General features: G+C 42.9%; 1 protein-coding gene across 1 annotated transcript; it reads left to right on the top strand.

Moving 5' to 3' along the window:
* The first annotated feature begins 263 nt into the window (after positions 1-263).
* Positions 264-5,830, top strand: LOC143100889 (tubulin alpha chain-like). Its single transcript, XM_076264461.1, has 4 exons — positions 264-390; positions 3,749-3,974; positions 4,389-4,537; positions 4,714-5,830. Exons 1-4 carry the CDS (start codon positions 388-390, stop codon positions 5,686-5,688), a joined length of 1,353 nt encoding a protein of 450 aa, XP_076120576.1. The 5' UTR covers positions 264-387; the 3' UTR covers positions 5,689-5,830.
* Positions 5,831-14,803: the final 8,973 nt, after the last annotated feature.

Below are 14,803 nucleotides of genomic sequence, written 5' to 3'. Positions count from 1 at the left end.
GGTGTAGGCCTATACTAATTCAAATTAAACTACAGTTGGACCGTGAGTACGCATGGGTTAGACTTCGAATTCAATTGCTTTTATTGATGAACTTCAGCACAAACTAAGACATACTAAGGTCATATTCTTCGCATATGGTGACGACTTTGTGCCTACCTGCTCGCACAACCCTGTCGGTAACCGCGCTCACGCCCACTCGCTGCTACTGCAGTGTCAGAAAGCACACAGCCCCGCCCTGAAGAATATAAATAGTTTTTTTGGCTCAATTTTTCCATTACTCTCTTACAGAGACCACCTTGACGGACACTGTGAGAGATTTTTAGGCTCGCTCAGCCTTTATTATTAACACATATTTTCCTTTTCATATTCCCCCGGTGAACAGTCAACATGGTAAGTTTCCTTTTCACTATCGACTAACATTTCGGCTTAGGTTTTAATGGAACGGTTTCACCATGGAGCGTTATAGGCTTTGGTTGATACAGAGTAGCCTATAGAAAAACAGTTAGGCCTTTCTGTAGCCTACGAGTTATCGAGGCAGCCTATTGGTAGGCTACTCTCCAACCTATGCACATTATCTTTCAAAATACCGACATTATCTGCCTACAGTTTGAACTGAGTGGCCGTGCGTTTTATTTAAGAACACCTTTTTACCACTTGAAATAGGTTACAAACGTCTGCAATTAAAAAAGTGCCAGAATGTAACAGTAAGTGCAACAGTGTCCATTTCAGCCAACATAGCAGCAGAAGACTAGGAAGAGGGAGAGGCGTCGACACTGGTTTGGCAACTCCTGCTTCTATGTGCCAATGAGTTCAGTTTTAAGGTGTGTCTCTTCGACTCACTCCACGACTTTCCATCTTTTCCCAAGATTTAACTATTTTATAGAGGAAAATGGGGAATATAGTCCTCCATCAAGTAGACAAAATAAGTCAACTCTTGAAATGTGTTGAGCAGAGTTGGATAAAACTCTGAGAAACTCTCTTTAAAAGCTGGCCTGTCCACTAATGTTGCTGCCAACTCCTAGTAGGCCATTGCTTAATGCTCATGTGTCATAATTCAGAGCAAATTATCCACAGTATGTTTGTCAGCACACATACGTGGGCACTGCTATTGCATTATTCCTGCATGACTGTAACCTAACCACATGCAAATTATTTTGTGAAAACAATTTGAAAATCATCTCCTAATATATATAGGCCTACAATCTTGATCCCGTAAGTGAGAGTGCCCTGCACAGACTGACCTGTATATCGGGTGTCTAGTTCATATGGATGTTTGGGCCTTTCTTGAACAGGTCTTGACACATGAGCTGGGCAGCAGGGGGGTTTTAGGGGTATAAATAGCTCAGTGTCTAGCATGTCCATTACAAACCTGCCAGTCAGACACGCGGGCTCCACGTTTAGAGTAACTGTGAAAGAGACACAGGGGCTATCCCATGAAACTGACCCCAATAGATCTGGAACAAGAAAATAGGCTCCAGAAAAGTCTATTTGACGTTGTACACACATAAACACATGGGGGGGGGGGGGGGGGGGCATAACTTCTAAGATGTTATAATCCTGTTTTTAATCCTGTAATTAGTCAGTTACTGATATAAATAGTACCTATGTGGAAGGCATTTAATTTGAAAAAAAAAAAGTTATGTCTTTAGGGGCCAATAGTGTCATGAGTCTGATCCCGGTGTTTTGTCCCCTATGGCAAGTGTTTTGTAATAGCATACAGCATGTTTGAGACTGAATAAGAGCTTAGCGCAGCATGGAAGGGACACCTGATGATGTGTGTGCACTGCATCATCACTTGACAGACCTGTTGGGACACGTAGTCACTGTTTGTTGATAACTCATGAGAGAGGGATGGTGTAATGTAGTGGAAATGTACACCCAGTTGTGACATGATAACTGTCAAAACCAGGCTCACAGCAAGACCAGGAACACAGATCTCACACAGTCATCTCAAACAGGAGCCAAACCAACACCAGCCACAGACCAGGGCCACGCTTGGAGCTGTGTACTACAGAGTGGGCCAAGAGTAGCGCACACCAAAACACTATTAACGAGGTGCTGACCTGACCTCTGGTGATGAACTTAAAGGAGAATTCTGGCGATTTTTCACATAGATCTGTTTCTCGAGGTCACCGAGAAGTGAAGGCCTTCTTCAGATCCACTGCTGTAGTCAGTGCATGTGTGTGTGCTTGTTGCGATGTCACTATAGTCTAATGAGGCTAATGATGAAATATCCAGTATGTACTGAGTTTCTTTAGGAAAGCAGAACTAGTACTAATAATAATAAATCAAAAGCTTTTATTTAATACTGACTTCATATAGTGCCTCAATTGTTTTGTTCTTTTTTCATTGATGACCAAGAGACCCATTTTGCTGAGCACCCTTTAGTTTTACTGCAAGAGAAGGGACCCAGGGAAGTGTTCCTCTTTCTGTATCTGGAAATAGTTTCTGTTTTGACATTTTTGAAGATAACAGTAACTTACACAACACAGTAGTCTGAGACACCATACTTTCAACACTTATCACTATAGTTTTGACTGTCACACGAGAAACCACGGCCAGATGGCATTTACCAAACGCGTACCTACTGTATGGGTTGCCTTGAAACGATACTAGTTCAGTATTTACCAAACGCGTACCTACTGTATGGGTTGCCTTGAAACAATACTAGTTCAGTATTTACCAAACGCGTACCTACTGTATGGGTTGCCTTGAAACGATACTAGTTCAGTATTTACCAAACGCGTACCTACTGTATGGGTTGCCTTGAAACAATACTAGTTCAGTATTTACCAAACGCTTACCTACTGTATGGGTTGCCTTGAAACGATACTAGTTCAGTATTTACCAAACGCGTACCTACTGTATGGGTTGCCTTGAAAGGATACTAGTTCAGTATTTACCAAACGCGTACCTAACATATGGGTTGCCTTGAAAGGATACTAGTTCAGTATTTACCAAACGCGTACCTACTGTATGGGTTGCCTTGAAAGGATACTAGTTCAGTATTTACCAAACGCGTACCTAACATATGGGTTGCCTTGAAACGATACTAGTTCAGTATTTACTCTGTAACACCCATGCCCCATGTGTACCACGGGATCTACGCCATCCATTTCTGTCAGCATTTGCAGAGTGTAAATGTCAAAGCTGCGTCAAAAAGGGCAGAAATATGAATTGAAACATCTGGAACACATCTGGGGCCATTCCAGCCAGCACCAGTTTGTCTGTGTATTTCTGTGTGTGTGAGTTCAGTGTGATTTTAAGTAAACAGTCTCAGGGCTTGTAAATGGAACATAGGAGCCCACTCAGACATTCAAACACACACACACACACACACACACACACACACACACACACACACAGAGAGAGACACATACACACACACACACACACACACACACTATATAACATAAAGTCACACATAGACTGGTAAGACCAATAAATACCAAACAACTGAAATAAACATAGCTATGTGTTATGAGTTATCTGAAAAAAATCAACCTGAACTGAAAAAAAGAGTATCCTGTCATAACCATTAATGCAACAACCTCTAGATGGAGCCTCTACTCCAGTAAACAGTAATATTAATTTGCATCTAATCTGAAAAAGGGTTTAAGACAAGTCTCTTGTTCCTTCTCTCTCTCTCAATCATTCTCTCTCTCCTCTCTCTCTCTCTCTTTCTCTCTCTCTCTCTCTCTCGCTCTCTCTCTCTCCTCTCTCTCTCTCTCTCTCTCTCTCTCTGTAGCGTGAGTGTATATCCATCCACGTAGGCCAGGCGGGTGTCCAGATGGGCAACACCTGCTGGGAGCTGTACTGTCTGGAGCACGGCATCCAGCCGGACGGGACCATGCCCACCCGCACGTCTGGGGGAGGGGGCCACGACGACTCCTTCACCACCTTCTTCAGCGAGACTGGCTCGGGGAAATACGTGCCCCGAGCCATCTTTGTGGATCTGGAGCCCACTGTTATCGGTAAGCATCACAGAGCATCAGTTTTGCCATGCGTATCTGTAGAGATATTGGATGGGGATGGGGTCGTTTCAAGGTGCTGAAATCTACAATATTCCTAGGTCAAATAGTCAAAATAGGTTTTCATCTGAAATGGAGAAAACAAATATTTAAAAATAGAAAAAAAATGCTACAAAGAGATGTCTGTAAGACTTCTTACAAACTCATAGTATTTGGTTATTAAAATTGTTCTTAGAACTGATAAGTTTTAAGTCATGTAGGCTATGTAGTTTATAAAGAGATAATCTTCTTATAAGATGAATCAAATTTGTCCAACTTCATATGCTTCGTACCTTTCTCCCTACTTATAATCAGGCATTAGAAAGTGCTGCTGACCAGAGCATTGCAGTAAAGTCATTTGTTCATTTACTTCCTTAGATGAGGTGCGGACAGGTACCTATCGCCAGCTCTTCCATCCTGAGCAGCTCATCTCTGGCAAGGAGGACGCTGCCAACAACTACGCCCGCGGGCACTACACCATCGGCAAAGAGGTCATCGACTCGGTGTTGGACCGCATACGCAAACTGGTAGGGGAACAAAAAGGTCATGATTTGTTCTTCAGAATAAGAAACTCATTGTTTAAATGTCTTCAAACTGCTTTCAAAATGTTAATGTTCCCATAGCGCCCTTTTACCTCAAAATGTCATTGGTATGTGAGTCAATTTTCAGTGCAGTAAATAAAAATCTGTTTTTTTTTCACTAGACTGACCAGTGCACGGGTCTCCAGGGCTTCCTGGTGTTCCACAGCTTTGGTGGGGGCACCGGCTCTGGTTTCACCTCCCTGCTGATGGAGCGTCTCTCCGTCGACTACGGCAAGAAGTCCAAGCTGGAGTTCGCTATTTATCCAGCTCCCCAGGTGTCCACTGCAGTGGTGGAGCCCTACAACTCCATCCTGACCACCCACACCACCCTGGAGCACTCTGACTGTGCCTTCATGGTGGACAATGAGGCCATCTACGACATCTGCCGTAGGAACCTCGATATCGAGCGTCCATCATACACCAACCTCAACCGTCTTATTAGCCAGATCGTCTCCTCCATAACGGCCTCCCTCAGGTTTGACGGAGCCCTGAATGTGGACCTGACGGAGTTCCAGACCAACTTGGTGCCCTACCCTCGTATCCACTTCCCTCTGGCCACCTATGCTCCCGTCATCTCTGCTGAGAAGGCCTACCACGAGCAGCTGTCTGTGGCTGAGATCACCAACGCCTGCTTCGAGCCTCAAAACCAGATGGTGAAGTGTGACCCTCGTCACGGCAAATACATGGCCTGCTGTCTGCTGTACCGTGGCGACGTGGTGCCCAAAGACGTCAACGTGGCCATCGCTGCCATCAAGACCAAAAGAAGCATCCAGTTCGTGGACTGGTGCCCCACTGGCTTCAAGGTGGGCATCAACTACCAGCCCCCCACTGTGGTGCCCGGTGGTGACCTGGCCAAGGTGCAGAGGGCCGTGTGCATGCTGAGCAACACCACCGCCATCGCCGAGGCCTGGGCCCGTCTGGACCACAAGTTCGACCTGATGTACGCCAAGCGCGCCTTCGTGCACTGGTATGTGGGGGAGGGCATGGAGGAGGGCGAGTTCTCCGAGGCCAGAGAAGACATGGCCGCCCTGGAGAAGGATTACGAGGAGGTGGGCATCGACTCCTTTGAGGAGGACGAGGAGTATGAGGAGTACTAGAATGTTCTTCAAGGATATATCTTTCCCTTTGGGTCGCTGGGCATACTTAAATATTTTAAGTATAAATATTTTCATATGTATTTTTCAACAAATAAATGTTATGGGGCACATGCCTATCAATAAAATATTGTTGTTGCTGGTTCTTCCTTGTGATTCATGTAGGCCAACTCATTTTACTGATGTAGGGCAGAGGAGAGTGGTTTCACAGCACCAGCACAGGTGCACAAAGTGAAACGTTCTGCAGTGGTTTCATATTTAACTACTTTGATCAAAAATGACAGCTGCGCAGGAGTGGGCAGGGATGATTTCATTAAGTCCACTTCACACGCTGTCCCGAAAATAGGTTTGGTAATTTGAATCTCTACAATCCACAATCATACCACATGGTGGCGGTATCGTGTAGAATACAGATTTCTCGGGACACTGGGCAGTCCGGAATGACTGCTGTCTGTGTGAATTGATTGCGCAAGTTGACAGCGAAGACAACTACTGTACAACGGTATAAAAGCTACAATATTTTACTTAGTCCTACGTGTTCTTTTTTTGCAGGTTGTCTGTTGCCATTGGGTTTGGAATGTGCAGGTAGATTACAACAACAGCTCATAGTTGTGTAGCGAGACGGAGAAGGTGAGGTATTCATAAACCTCGCCGATAAACACAAACTAGTAAACCAGGAAACGCAGTGTCACTCTCACCTTCAGTTAATTATTTTAATGCAGTGAATCTCTGCGGATTCATCACACCCCGTTGCTAATGCGTACGTGCGTGTGTGTGTGCATGTGTGTCAGTCGACAGCCACATGTGTGATTTCCAGCGCCATACGTGCGCCTGTTTATTTTTTCTTAGTTAGCGTAATAAATCGAGTGCCTACCATAAACTACCCCTGTTAGTTATTGATCTGATAATTAATCAGTTTTGGAGTTATTTAATTAGCGCGGCATTACAGGTCAGCGTTGAGTGCCTTTGATTGGGCCGAGTTGCCAGGTCGCTACTAAATCACAGCAGTAGGGATCTAACATCAGGCAACGCTCCGTGCGTTTCATACATGTCAGCAGGGTTTGGTAAGCGTGGCAGTCTATCACTAAGACCTTTGCGTGATTAATAAACGAGGAAATAAAATAACCCCCTATTTAAGCAACTTGCCAACACTTAAATAAGTGAGCAACTGGCTGGACCGGCGATGATGTCACTGCCTCTGTCAGAGCTAACCACACAAACACGATGAGATGGCAGGTGAAGCAAGGAATTGTTTCACACTGATCATGCGCTGAATCTGAGGGAAATTCTGCCGATTTATTAGAATATTTTGACGAATATCGTTTACCTGTTGAGTCCCCAAACATAGCTGGAGGGAGTTTATTGTTATTGAGGTGGGAATTTATGTTTTCCATATGGTGGGAATTATTCTTTAGAGGTGGAATTGTATAGTTAGCTCATTTTGCAGAGGCTCGCAATAGTTTTACGTTCCCTCGTAGTCGTAATACTTTTGCATTCCCTCTTAATACTCTTGCACTCGCGAGGGAATGCTAAACTTATTATGAGAGAACGTAAAAACATTGAGGGAACACATGAGGGAATGCAAAACTGTTATGAGGAGAGTCAGCAGGAGTTTAAAAAAATCCCTTCTCAATAAGAATAAATTCCCACCATTTCCTTTTGTGTGTGTGTGTGTGTGGGGGGGGGGGCGGTGGCGGACTCTTATGTGCAGTTAAGGGAATTCATCTGTTGCAGGCTGTTTTTTTTTACATTTAACATTTTATTGGTAAGCTAATTGGTAGGCCTACTACGGTAGCCACAAAGGGACAAGGTGGTAATTTATTTTTTCAGCTTATTGCTTTCCTTCACCATGCTTTTGCGTTCCCTCGCAATAATTTTTGCATTCCCTCATGAAGTCAGAGGGATAACAAAGGAACGCAAAACTATAATGAGGGAACATAAAAATATTGCGGGGGAATTGGTAAATGATCTCAAAAAAATAAATCCTGCCATGGCCCTCCACTGGCTGGTTAGCGCTTCGGAATTGTAACTGGAGGGTTGCCGGTTCGAACCCTGACCAGTAGGCATGGCTGAAGTGCCCTTGAGCAAGGCATCTAACCCCTCACTGCTCCCCGAGCGCCGCTGTAGCAGGCAGCTCACTGCGCTGGGATTAGTGTGTGCTTCACCTCACTGTGTGTTCACTGTGTGCTGAGTGTGTTTCACTAATTCACGGATTGGGATAAATAGAGGGAGAGCAGATAGCTAACAAACGTTAGAGTTGGATGTCTCGAGACCGGTCTCGAGACCACTTTTACGTGGTCTCGGTCTTGTCACAGTCTCGACCGTCTTTGGTCTTGGTCTTGTCTTGGTCTCGGATCCCTCGGTCTTGTCTTGGTCTCATTGTCTTGGTCTTGCGGTCTCGGGTCGACATAGTGGTCAGGAGATTTGCAACAAATATGTCCATGATACAAAACATAACATTCGATAATGCAACATTAAATTATTTCGCCTTTCACGCCCTTCAAATGCAACCTTTCAAATGCAACCAATCAATGACATACATGTATTTTGTTGTGATTAAGAAACTGGCGCTCATCCAATCAAAAGACGCAATTGTAGCCAGCGCGAAACGTTAGGTTTACGTCGTAGCTGTCAGTCTCAGTCAGACCTAGTAATAAGCGTCAGCGAATTCCGCCATCCTTAAATTTGCATTCACGGAACATAAAGAAATTTGCAGTCCAGGGGCAAGAAAGAAGCATTCTGCAAAATGCAAGTTTTGCAAAGTCTCTCTCTCTCATCATTGTCATGCAATTGCTATAGCCTACATAGTTTATCTCACCCAGTCTACGAAAACATTTACAGTGAGTGAGCTCACAGTCACACACATTCATGACATGGTCTGTCTCTGCATTGTTCTGTCTGTAGTTGAAATAATACCTTCTTAAATTTAATTTAAACTGGGACTGAACCTCTTACACCAGCAGGGTTCTCAAGTCTCACGCAATTCAACAAGTTCACACGCTCACACACCACACCTTGCATTTCTCACGCAGAAATATTACTAGGGATGTCAAGGTATCTGCATAATTATTAGAGGAGGCGCAGGGATACGAGAGGATTTCTCGCAGGGTTCAGAACTAGCGCACCACTCACCAGCAAAATCAAAAAAATAAATAGCCACCGACATCCAATCAAAAAATAGTAGGCTATTCGTTGTATCCGGGTAAAATTCCAAAATAGCACATCCCCTCCCTACAACCACGTTATGCTTGTGTGGGGTTACACGTTTAAGATTTCAAAACTGCACCAACATTCTTTTTATTCAGAAATTCAACTGTCTGTCATTTGGTAAACCAGCCTACTTATGGTACTTTACAAGCCTTTTCACGAACATTTGGCCTAGCCTACTTTATGGCAAAATTATTTCTTATCTATAAACTAAACTAAACTGTCGGTCATTAAGAAAACCTAATGATTGTGTCGTTATAGCTTTGTGTAAGCCAGACATCAGCAACGTTCATTTTACACGACCAATCACTCTCGTGGCTGCCTGCACTTTCCCTGTCGTCACGGCTGCAACTTTCGCACTCGTTTGTGCTTTTTAGCGCCGTGTTCATCAGGTCCCGGGACACCCATCTGATCCTCCATGGACCATGTCAACAATGAATGAAAGTGTTATCAATTTGAGCGAGTATGCTACACATAGGCCTACATTTTTTTCTAAACATACAGGACTGCTGCAGACAATGACCTGCCAACCACCATAATGTATAATGAACTTGCTGTCCTCGGTTTCGGCATGCACATGCTTAGTCTAATGATTCAGTGACAATATAGGCTACTCAAGTGAATAAAGCAATTAGCCTAATAAATAAAATATTTGTCTCACTCAGTACATATAGGCCTACATCTCGTAAATTGGTGAGCCATAGAATATCCCAGCGCCACGATTATTATATTTCAAGATTCCAATCTATCCCACCTAAATATGAAAAGTTATTTCTACTGACATGCTTCCTGGTGACATAAAAAAACAAATGGTTTCCCTTGATAAGGCTGACATAAGAGACATAGGCTATGCATTATACTTTCCCAGACAAAAACAAGATATAGGATGTATAGATTACAATGACAAATTCAAGGTCTCAAAGGGTTAATGCTTCTTTCCAATTTTTTTTTATAATTAGTGAGTGAGTGCACCCCCCCCCCCCCCCCCCAATCTCACTCCAAGCTGAGCTCAAAACTTGAGAACCCTGCCCCAGTATGCTGCTCTTATTCAATTGATGCAAGTTATGGTGTAACACCAGAGACTTTCTAATGTGGAGACACAGCACTCAAAAAATCCTCCATAGAAATGCATGGGGCTAGTTTGCAATGTTGTCTACACATATCCCACCCCTTCCTCGCCAAAATGTCGACATTGTGTATACATTGAGCGAATCATGTGGTGTGAGTTGACTACTTTGAGCCAATTATGTGCTGTGTTGTGCAGACATTGTGCCAATCATGTGTTGTGAACTCGACACTGGAGCACGGTTGGTGTGGTGAAGCCTTGCGCACGCGCATTTCTGCTGATTAGGATGCCCGATGAGTACCCAAAAAGCGTTGCAATATGACCGCCGAGTGGAGGGACATGCCTAAAAGGACTTTGGTCAACACTAGCTCGCTAGCTGTTTTTTTTTTTTTTTTTGGTCTCGGTCTTGGTCTCGGTCTCGTCTCGACTTTTTTCTTGGTCTTGACTCAGTCTGTCTTGGCCTTGGTCTCGTCTTGGTCTCGGTCTTGATACCCTCTGGTCTTGGTAGTGTCTTGGTCTCGGTTTAGGCGGTCTTGACTACAAGTCTAACAAACGTTCAGAAAAAGTCCTGTTGGCAAATTTGAGCAAGTCGGTAAAGGGCCTATTTCACACAATTTGAGGGTGCTGAATTCAAATATTTTGTTTACCAAGTTAAATTTTGATTTTTAAGTTTGCTAATAAGCATAATTAGCATAATTCACATACTTTTTGGTTTTGCCATCAGATATCATAGGAATTGCAAAAAATAAGGCATTAATATACTCTTTATGTATCAGATATGTTGTAGGACAGGACAGGAATTACCCCAATGACCCTTAAGTAGCAAATGAAAATAAGTTAAAACTAAAATATACATTGAAATAATAGCTAAAATTCAGTATGACGTTTAGAAACAAAATAGATTCCTTGATAATAAATTGATAGAATAGTAGGTGACTGCTCATTTTTCTGTAGAAAGTACTTTGTCACTAACTATTATGAACAGTTGTCAGTCTTTACAGAGGATTTACACTGTATTTTTGTTTTACTGTAACGGCAACTGTGCTTGCCTATTTAAAACATCTCACTGGTGCTCTTTCCTATCATTCAAATTCCAGCCATGCAGAAAAATGGAGGAGTGTGCATGTTTGAGGAGTGAGGAAGAGTGCTATGGAGATTGCATTATTTGCAAAATAATTAGACACGATATCCTTGATAGTGCAACAAAAAGAAACATTCTCCAGTGCATCATTATATGATGCTGAAAGGGAAGTGGACCTAGGACAAATCCTCAGCTATGAACTGATTAATGTCCCTGTACTGTAGCTATTGCAGATAGCGATGGTTATTTGTGAAGTGGAAATAAGTCTATCCTCACTCAAGTGCTGTCTAGCAATGTGGAATGTCCAGTAGTGATCACTGCAAAAACTGCTCTTTCAACACTGATAATAGATGCTCAAGATCTAGTTATGTCTTTAGGACACCCATCTGACTGCAGCACATTTAAGAAGTATGCAGGAAAGTTTGTAAGAAACTTTTGTATTGTTATTTGGTATTTGTTATGTGGTAGCAAATGATAAGAAATAGACCTAATGTAGGAATGCACACAGATATTGCAACAGATAATGGTGTAGGCCTATCTGATTAAGACCTGAGTGGTTGAAACATACTTATTAAATTACACTGGGAGCAAAGAAGACTATCTTCACTTTTTTCCCTTTGCAACTGTCAAAGAAATCCCATAAACACGGGAAGGCCTAGGTAGCCTACATCAGATGGCCTAAAGATTAGGCTCTTCTGCATAGAAATAAGTGATTTGCATGCAGTAATTTGAACACTGACCTTGATCTAGCCTACTTTGGCTATTTAAAGGTAATTTATTGCCAAAACACCACACAATATAAATGAGCTATAACAAACAATAAAGGAATTAATTACACACAAACTACTATTTTACTGACTACAAAAATAATAATTATGTAGGAAGTTTAGAAGTTTAAAACCCAGAATTGACCAAAAGTGCACCAAATTCAACACAAATGACTCAATACACTTGGAGGAGGCCTGCGTCCTTTCTTTTCCAGATATTTTAGGATTTGGATATCGTTTCAGTATCGAGTATCAAGATATTTATGGCAGGTATTGTATCAAAGTCATAATTTTGGTATCGTGACAACACTATACCAGAGCCACTCTGTTTTCTAGATGTCGAGGATCGGAGGCTCGACCACCAACAAGTGATGCTGCTCAATGGCATATTAGAAGAGCACATTATCAAGCTCTAGTATGGAGGCAAGCACACATACCAAATCCAGTGTTACTAGAAGTGCAACTTGTTATTGTGATGAAATGCATTAAACACCACATGAGTGACTCACTATGTTAGCAATAAAAATATGGTTGTGTTTTGATTAGAATTTCCGAGTTTATTACATGTAAACTGTAATCATGTTCCCTTTAAATATGTTAACAAACTATAGTATGGCTTCTTTAATGCTCAAACATGTATTTAGAGAACAATTTTATTTGGTTTTAGTGATTACTTTTAAAATCAATCCAATTTAGGGAAAACAATCGCTATTTTATGTTAAAATGCTGATTATGCGGCTTAAAACTCAGAATTGAGCTTGGTAAACAAAATATTCAGAATCAGCACCTTCAAATTAGGTAAGAAGGGTGGTTTACCAACTTTTCCTCAAATTTGCAGTCAGAAGTTCTCTTCTGTGAAGCTGCTCCCCCTCAAAAATGCAGAGACCAAATTTCCCTCACGGGATCAAATAAGTATATATACTTAGATGGAACTGTCCAAAATGAAAGACCTTGCGTTCACACAAAGCTCAGTTTACCAAAGATTTCTGTCTACAGGGTGTAAGTTACTGAGCATGTAGCCATAGCCATTGCATATCGACCCAACCTGATCAGGAAAACCTCTTTTAGTCACTGCAGGTGTCACAATGCCGTTAGATGATTGCATTGATCGGATTGATTTGTTACTGCTTTTCATCCACGTCGCCCCTCAAAGGTGAGTACTTTATCTCCATATATATACGTGGGTCAGGAGACACTTTACATCTATAGCTCTGAGTGATTAAATGAAAGTGTGTTGTAGGTGCCTTAACGGTAACTATTTTAGGGTGGAATCAATATATTTTTATTTCCTTTGGACCCGCTGTAAGTGGCTTGCCAATAAACCCGGGGTGAACATGCTAATAAATCTACATATCCAAGTGTTTTGTGTGCAAAACGATATTGGGTGATCATAGAAGGTGGAGGGGAGAGCTACTTAATTTAGTGAGACCATTAGCAGGCCTATGCTATGAGCTCCAGTTTCATAGTGCTTGATTTAACATCTTTGGGATTTCTTTATCAATACTTCGTTCCTCGGTCTGTTTCAACACCAGGATTCATTGACATTCCAGGGTAGAAAAAAGCAAACACTCAATCCCTCAATCCAAGCTTGAAACTATACATGTACCACCACATCTACAACCAAATCCGCGTTGTGGGCATGTTTCTGTAGCATTTGTACAAACACACACATTTGTACACGTTTGTACATTTTTATGCACACACACACACACACACACACACACACACACACACACACACACACACACACACACACACACACACACACACACACACACACACACACACACACACACACACACACACACACACACACACACACACACACACACACACACACACACACACACACACACACACACACACTAAGCTTCCACCCTTGATGGCTCAAGAAACAGTAGTCAGCAAGCTCATTGAGGCGGTGTTTTGATTGGCCCTAATTGGTGGATCAGGACAACATTAGCTTTGATCAAGGCCAGGAGATGATGAGATTACGCTCGCTTGCCATGGCGATCTGGCCAATGGACAATGTGTCAGGCACAGGCTGAGAATTAGCTGATTAAACACAGCCTTGAACAGTGGGATGTGTGTGTGTGTGTGTGTGTGTGTGTGTGTGTGTGTGTGTGTGTGTGTGTGTGTGTGTGTGTGTGTGTGTGTGTGTGTGTGTGTGCATGTGTAAAGTAGGGTGTGATTAATGGTTGTGGTGGGTGGTGAAGTCTTTGTGCATTGTGTCACGGACTTGTCAGCGAGTGACTGAAATGTCTTCATCAATTTGTACCCATTACCATGTCAATAGGCAAAGAGGCAGAGGGGAGCAGAGCAAAGTAGAGAGAGAGGAGGGAGGGAGAGAAGGAGGGAGAGAGAGAAGGAGGGAGGGCTGTTTAACCATCTGCATAAGGAGGCTTTCTCTGTCACAGTGTGTGTGTATGTGTGTGAGAGAGAGACAGAGAGAGAGAGAGAGAGAGAGAGATGGAAAGAGCAAGAGAGAGAGAGAGAGAAACCCAAACATGCTTGTTTTTCTCACTCTTCTCACACACACATCCTCTCTCTCTCTCTCTCTCTCTCTCTGTTTTCCTTTTCATTTCCTCATTCCCTCACTGTTGCATAGCCGTTCTCTCTCTCTCTCTCTCTCTCTCTCTCTCTCTCTCTCTCTCTCTCTCTCTCTCTCTCTCTCTCTCTCTCTCTCTCTCTCTCTCTCTCTCTCTCTCTCTCTCTCTCTCTCTCTCTCTCTCTCTCTCTCTCTCTCTCATACACGCAAGACACACTTTTCTGCCCACCCCGCCCCACCCTGAGAGACCTTGCTTACCGTAAACCTGTTTCATTTTCCTGAAATAGAGTGCTGACAGATCCCTCACGTTGATTAAACGCAGCACCTCCTGGACCAGCACCGTCACCGGGACACGTGCGTCAGCAAGATCGGCCTCTTCTTATTTATTATCGTTTATCTTCAACGGGAGGTAAAGGACACAGAAAAAAGGATCCACATTTTTTCTTTTC

Source organism: Alosa pseudoharengus, unplaced genomic scaffold, assembly GCF_046254945.1.
Source record: "Alosa pseudoharengus isolate Yale_2024_CS ecotype anadromous, Long Island Sound unplaced genomic scaffold, YU_APseudo_1.1 YU_APseudo_1.1_scf_3, whole genome shotgun sequence".
NCBI lineage: Eukaryota > Metazoa > Chordata > Actinopteri > Clupeiformes > Clupeidae > Alosa > Alosa pseudoharengus.
This window is presented reverse-complemented; position numbering and strand designations above follow the sequence as displayed.

Excerpts from the sequence above, each read along its gene's own strand:
- LOC143100889 (XM_076264461.1), top strand. Across the intron at positions 3,975-4,388 it reads TCTGGAGCCCACTGTTATCG|ATGAGGTGCGGACAGGTACC; the intron begins GTAAGCATCACA and ends TTACTTCCTTAG. Across the intron at positions 4,538-4,713 it reads TGGACCGCATACGCAAACTG|ACTGACCAGTGCACGGGTCT; the intron begins GTAGGGGAACAA and ends TTTTTTCACTAG.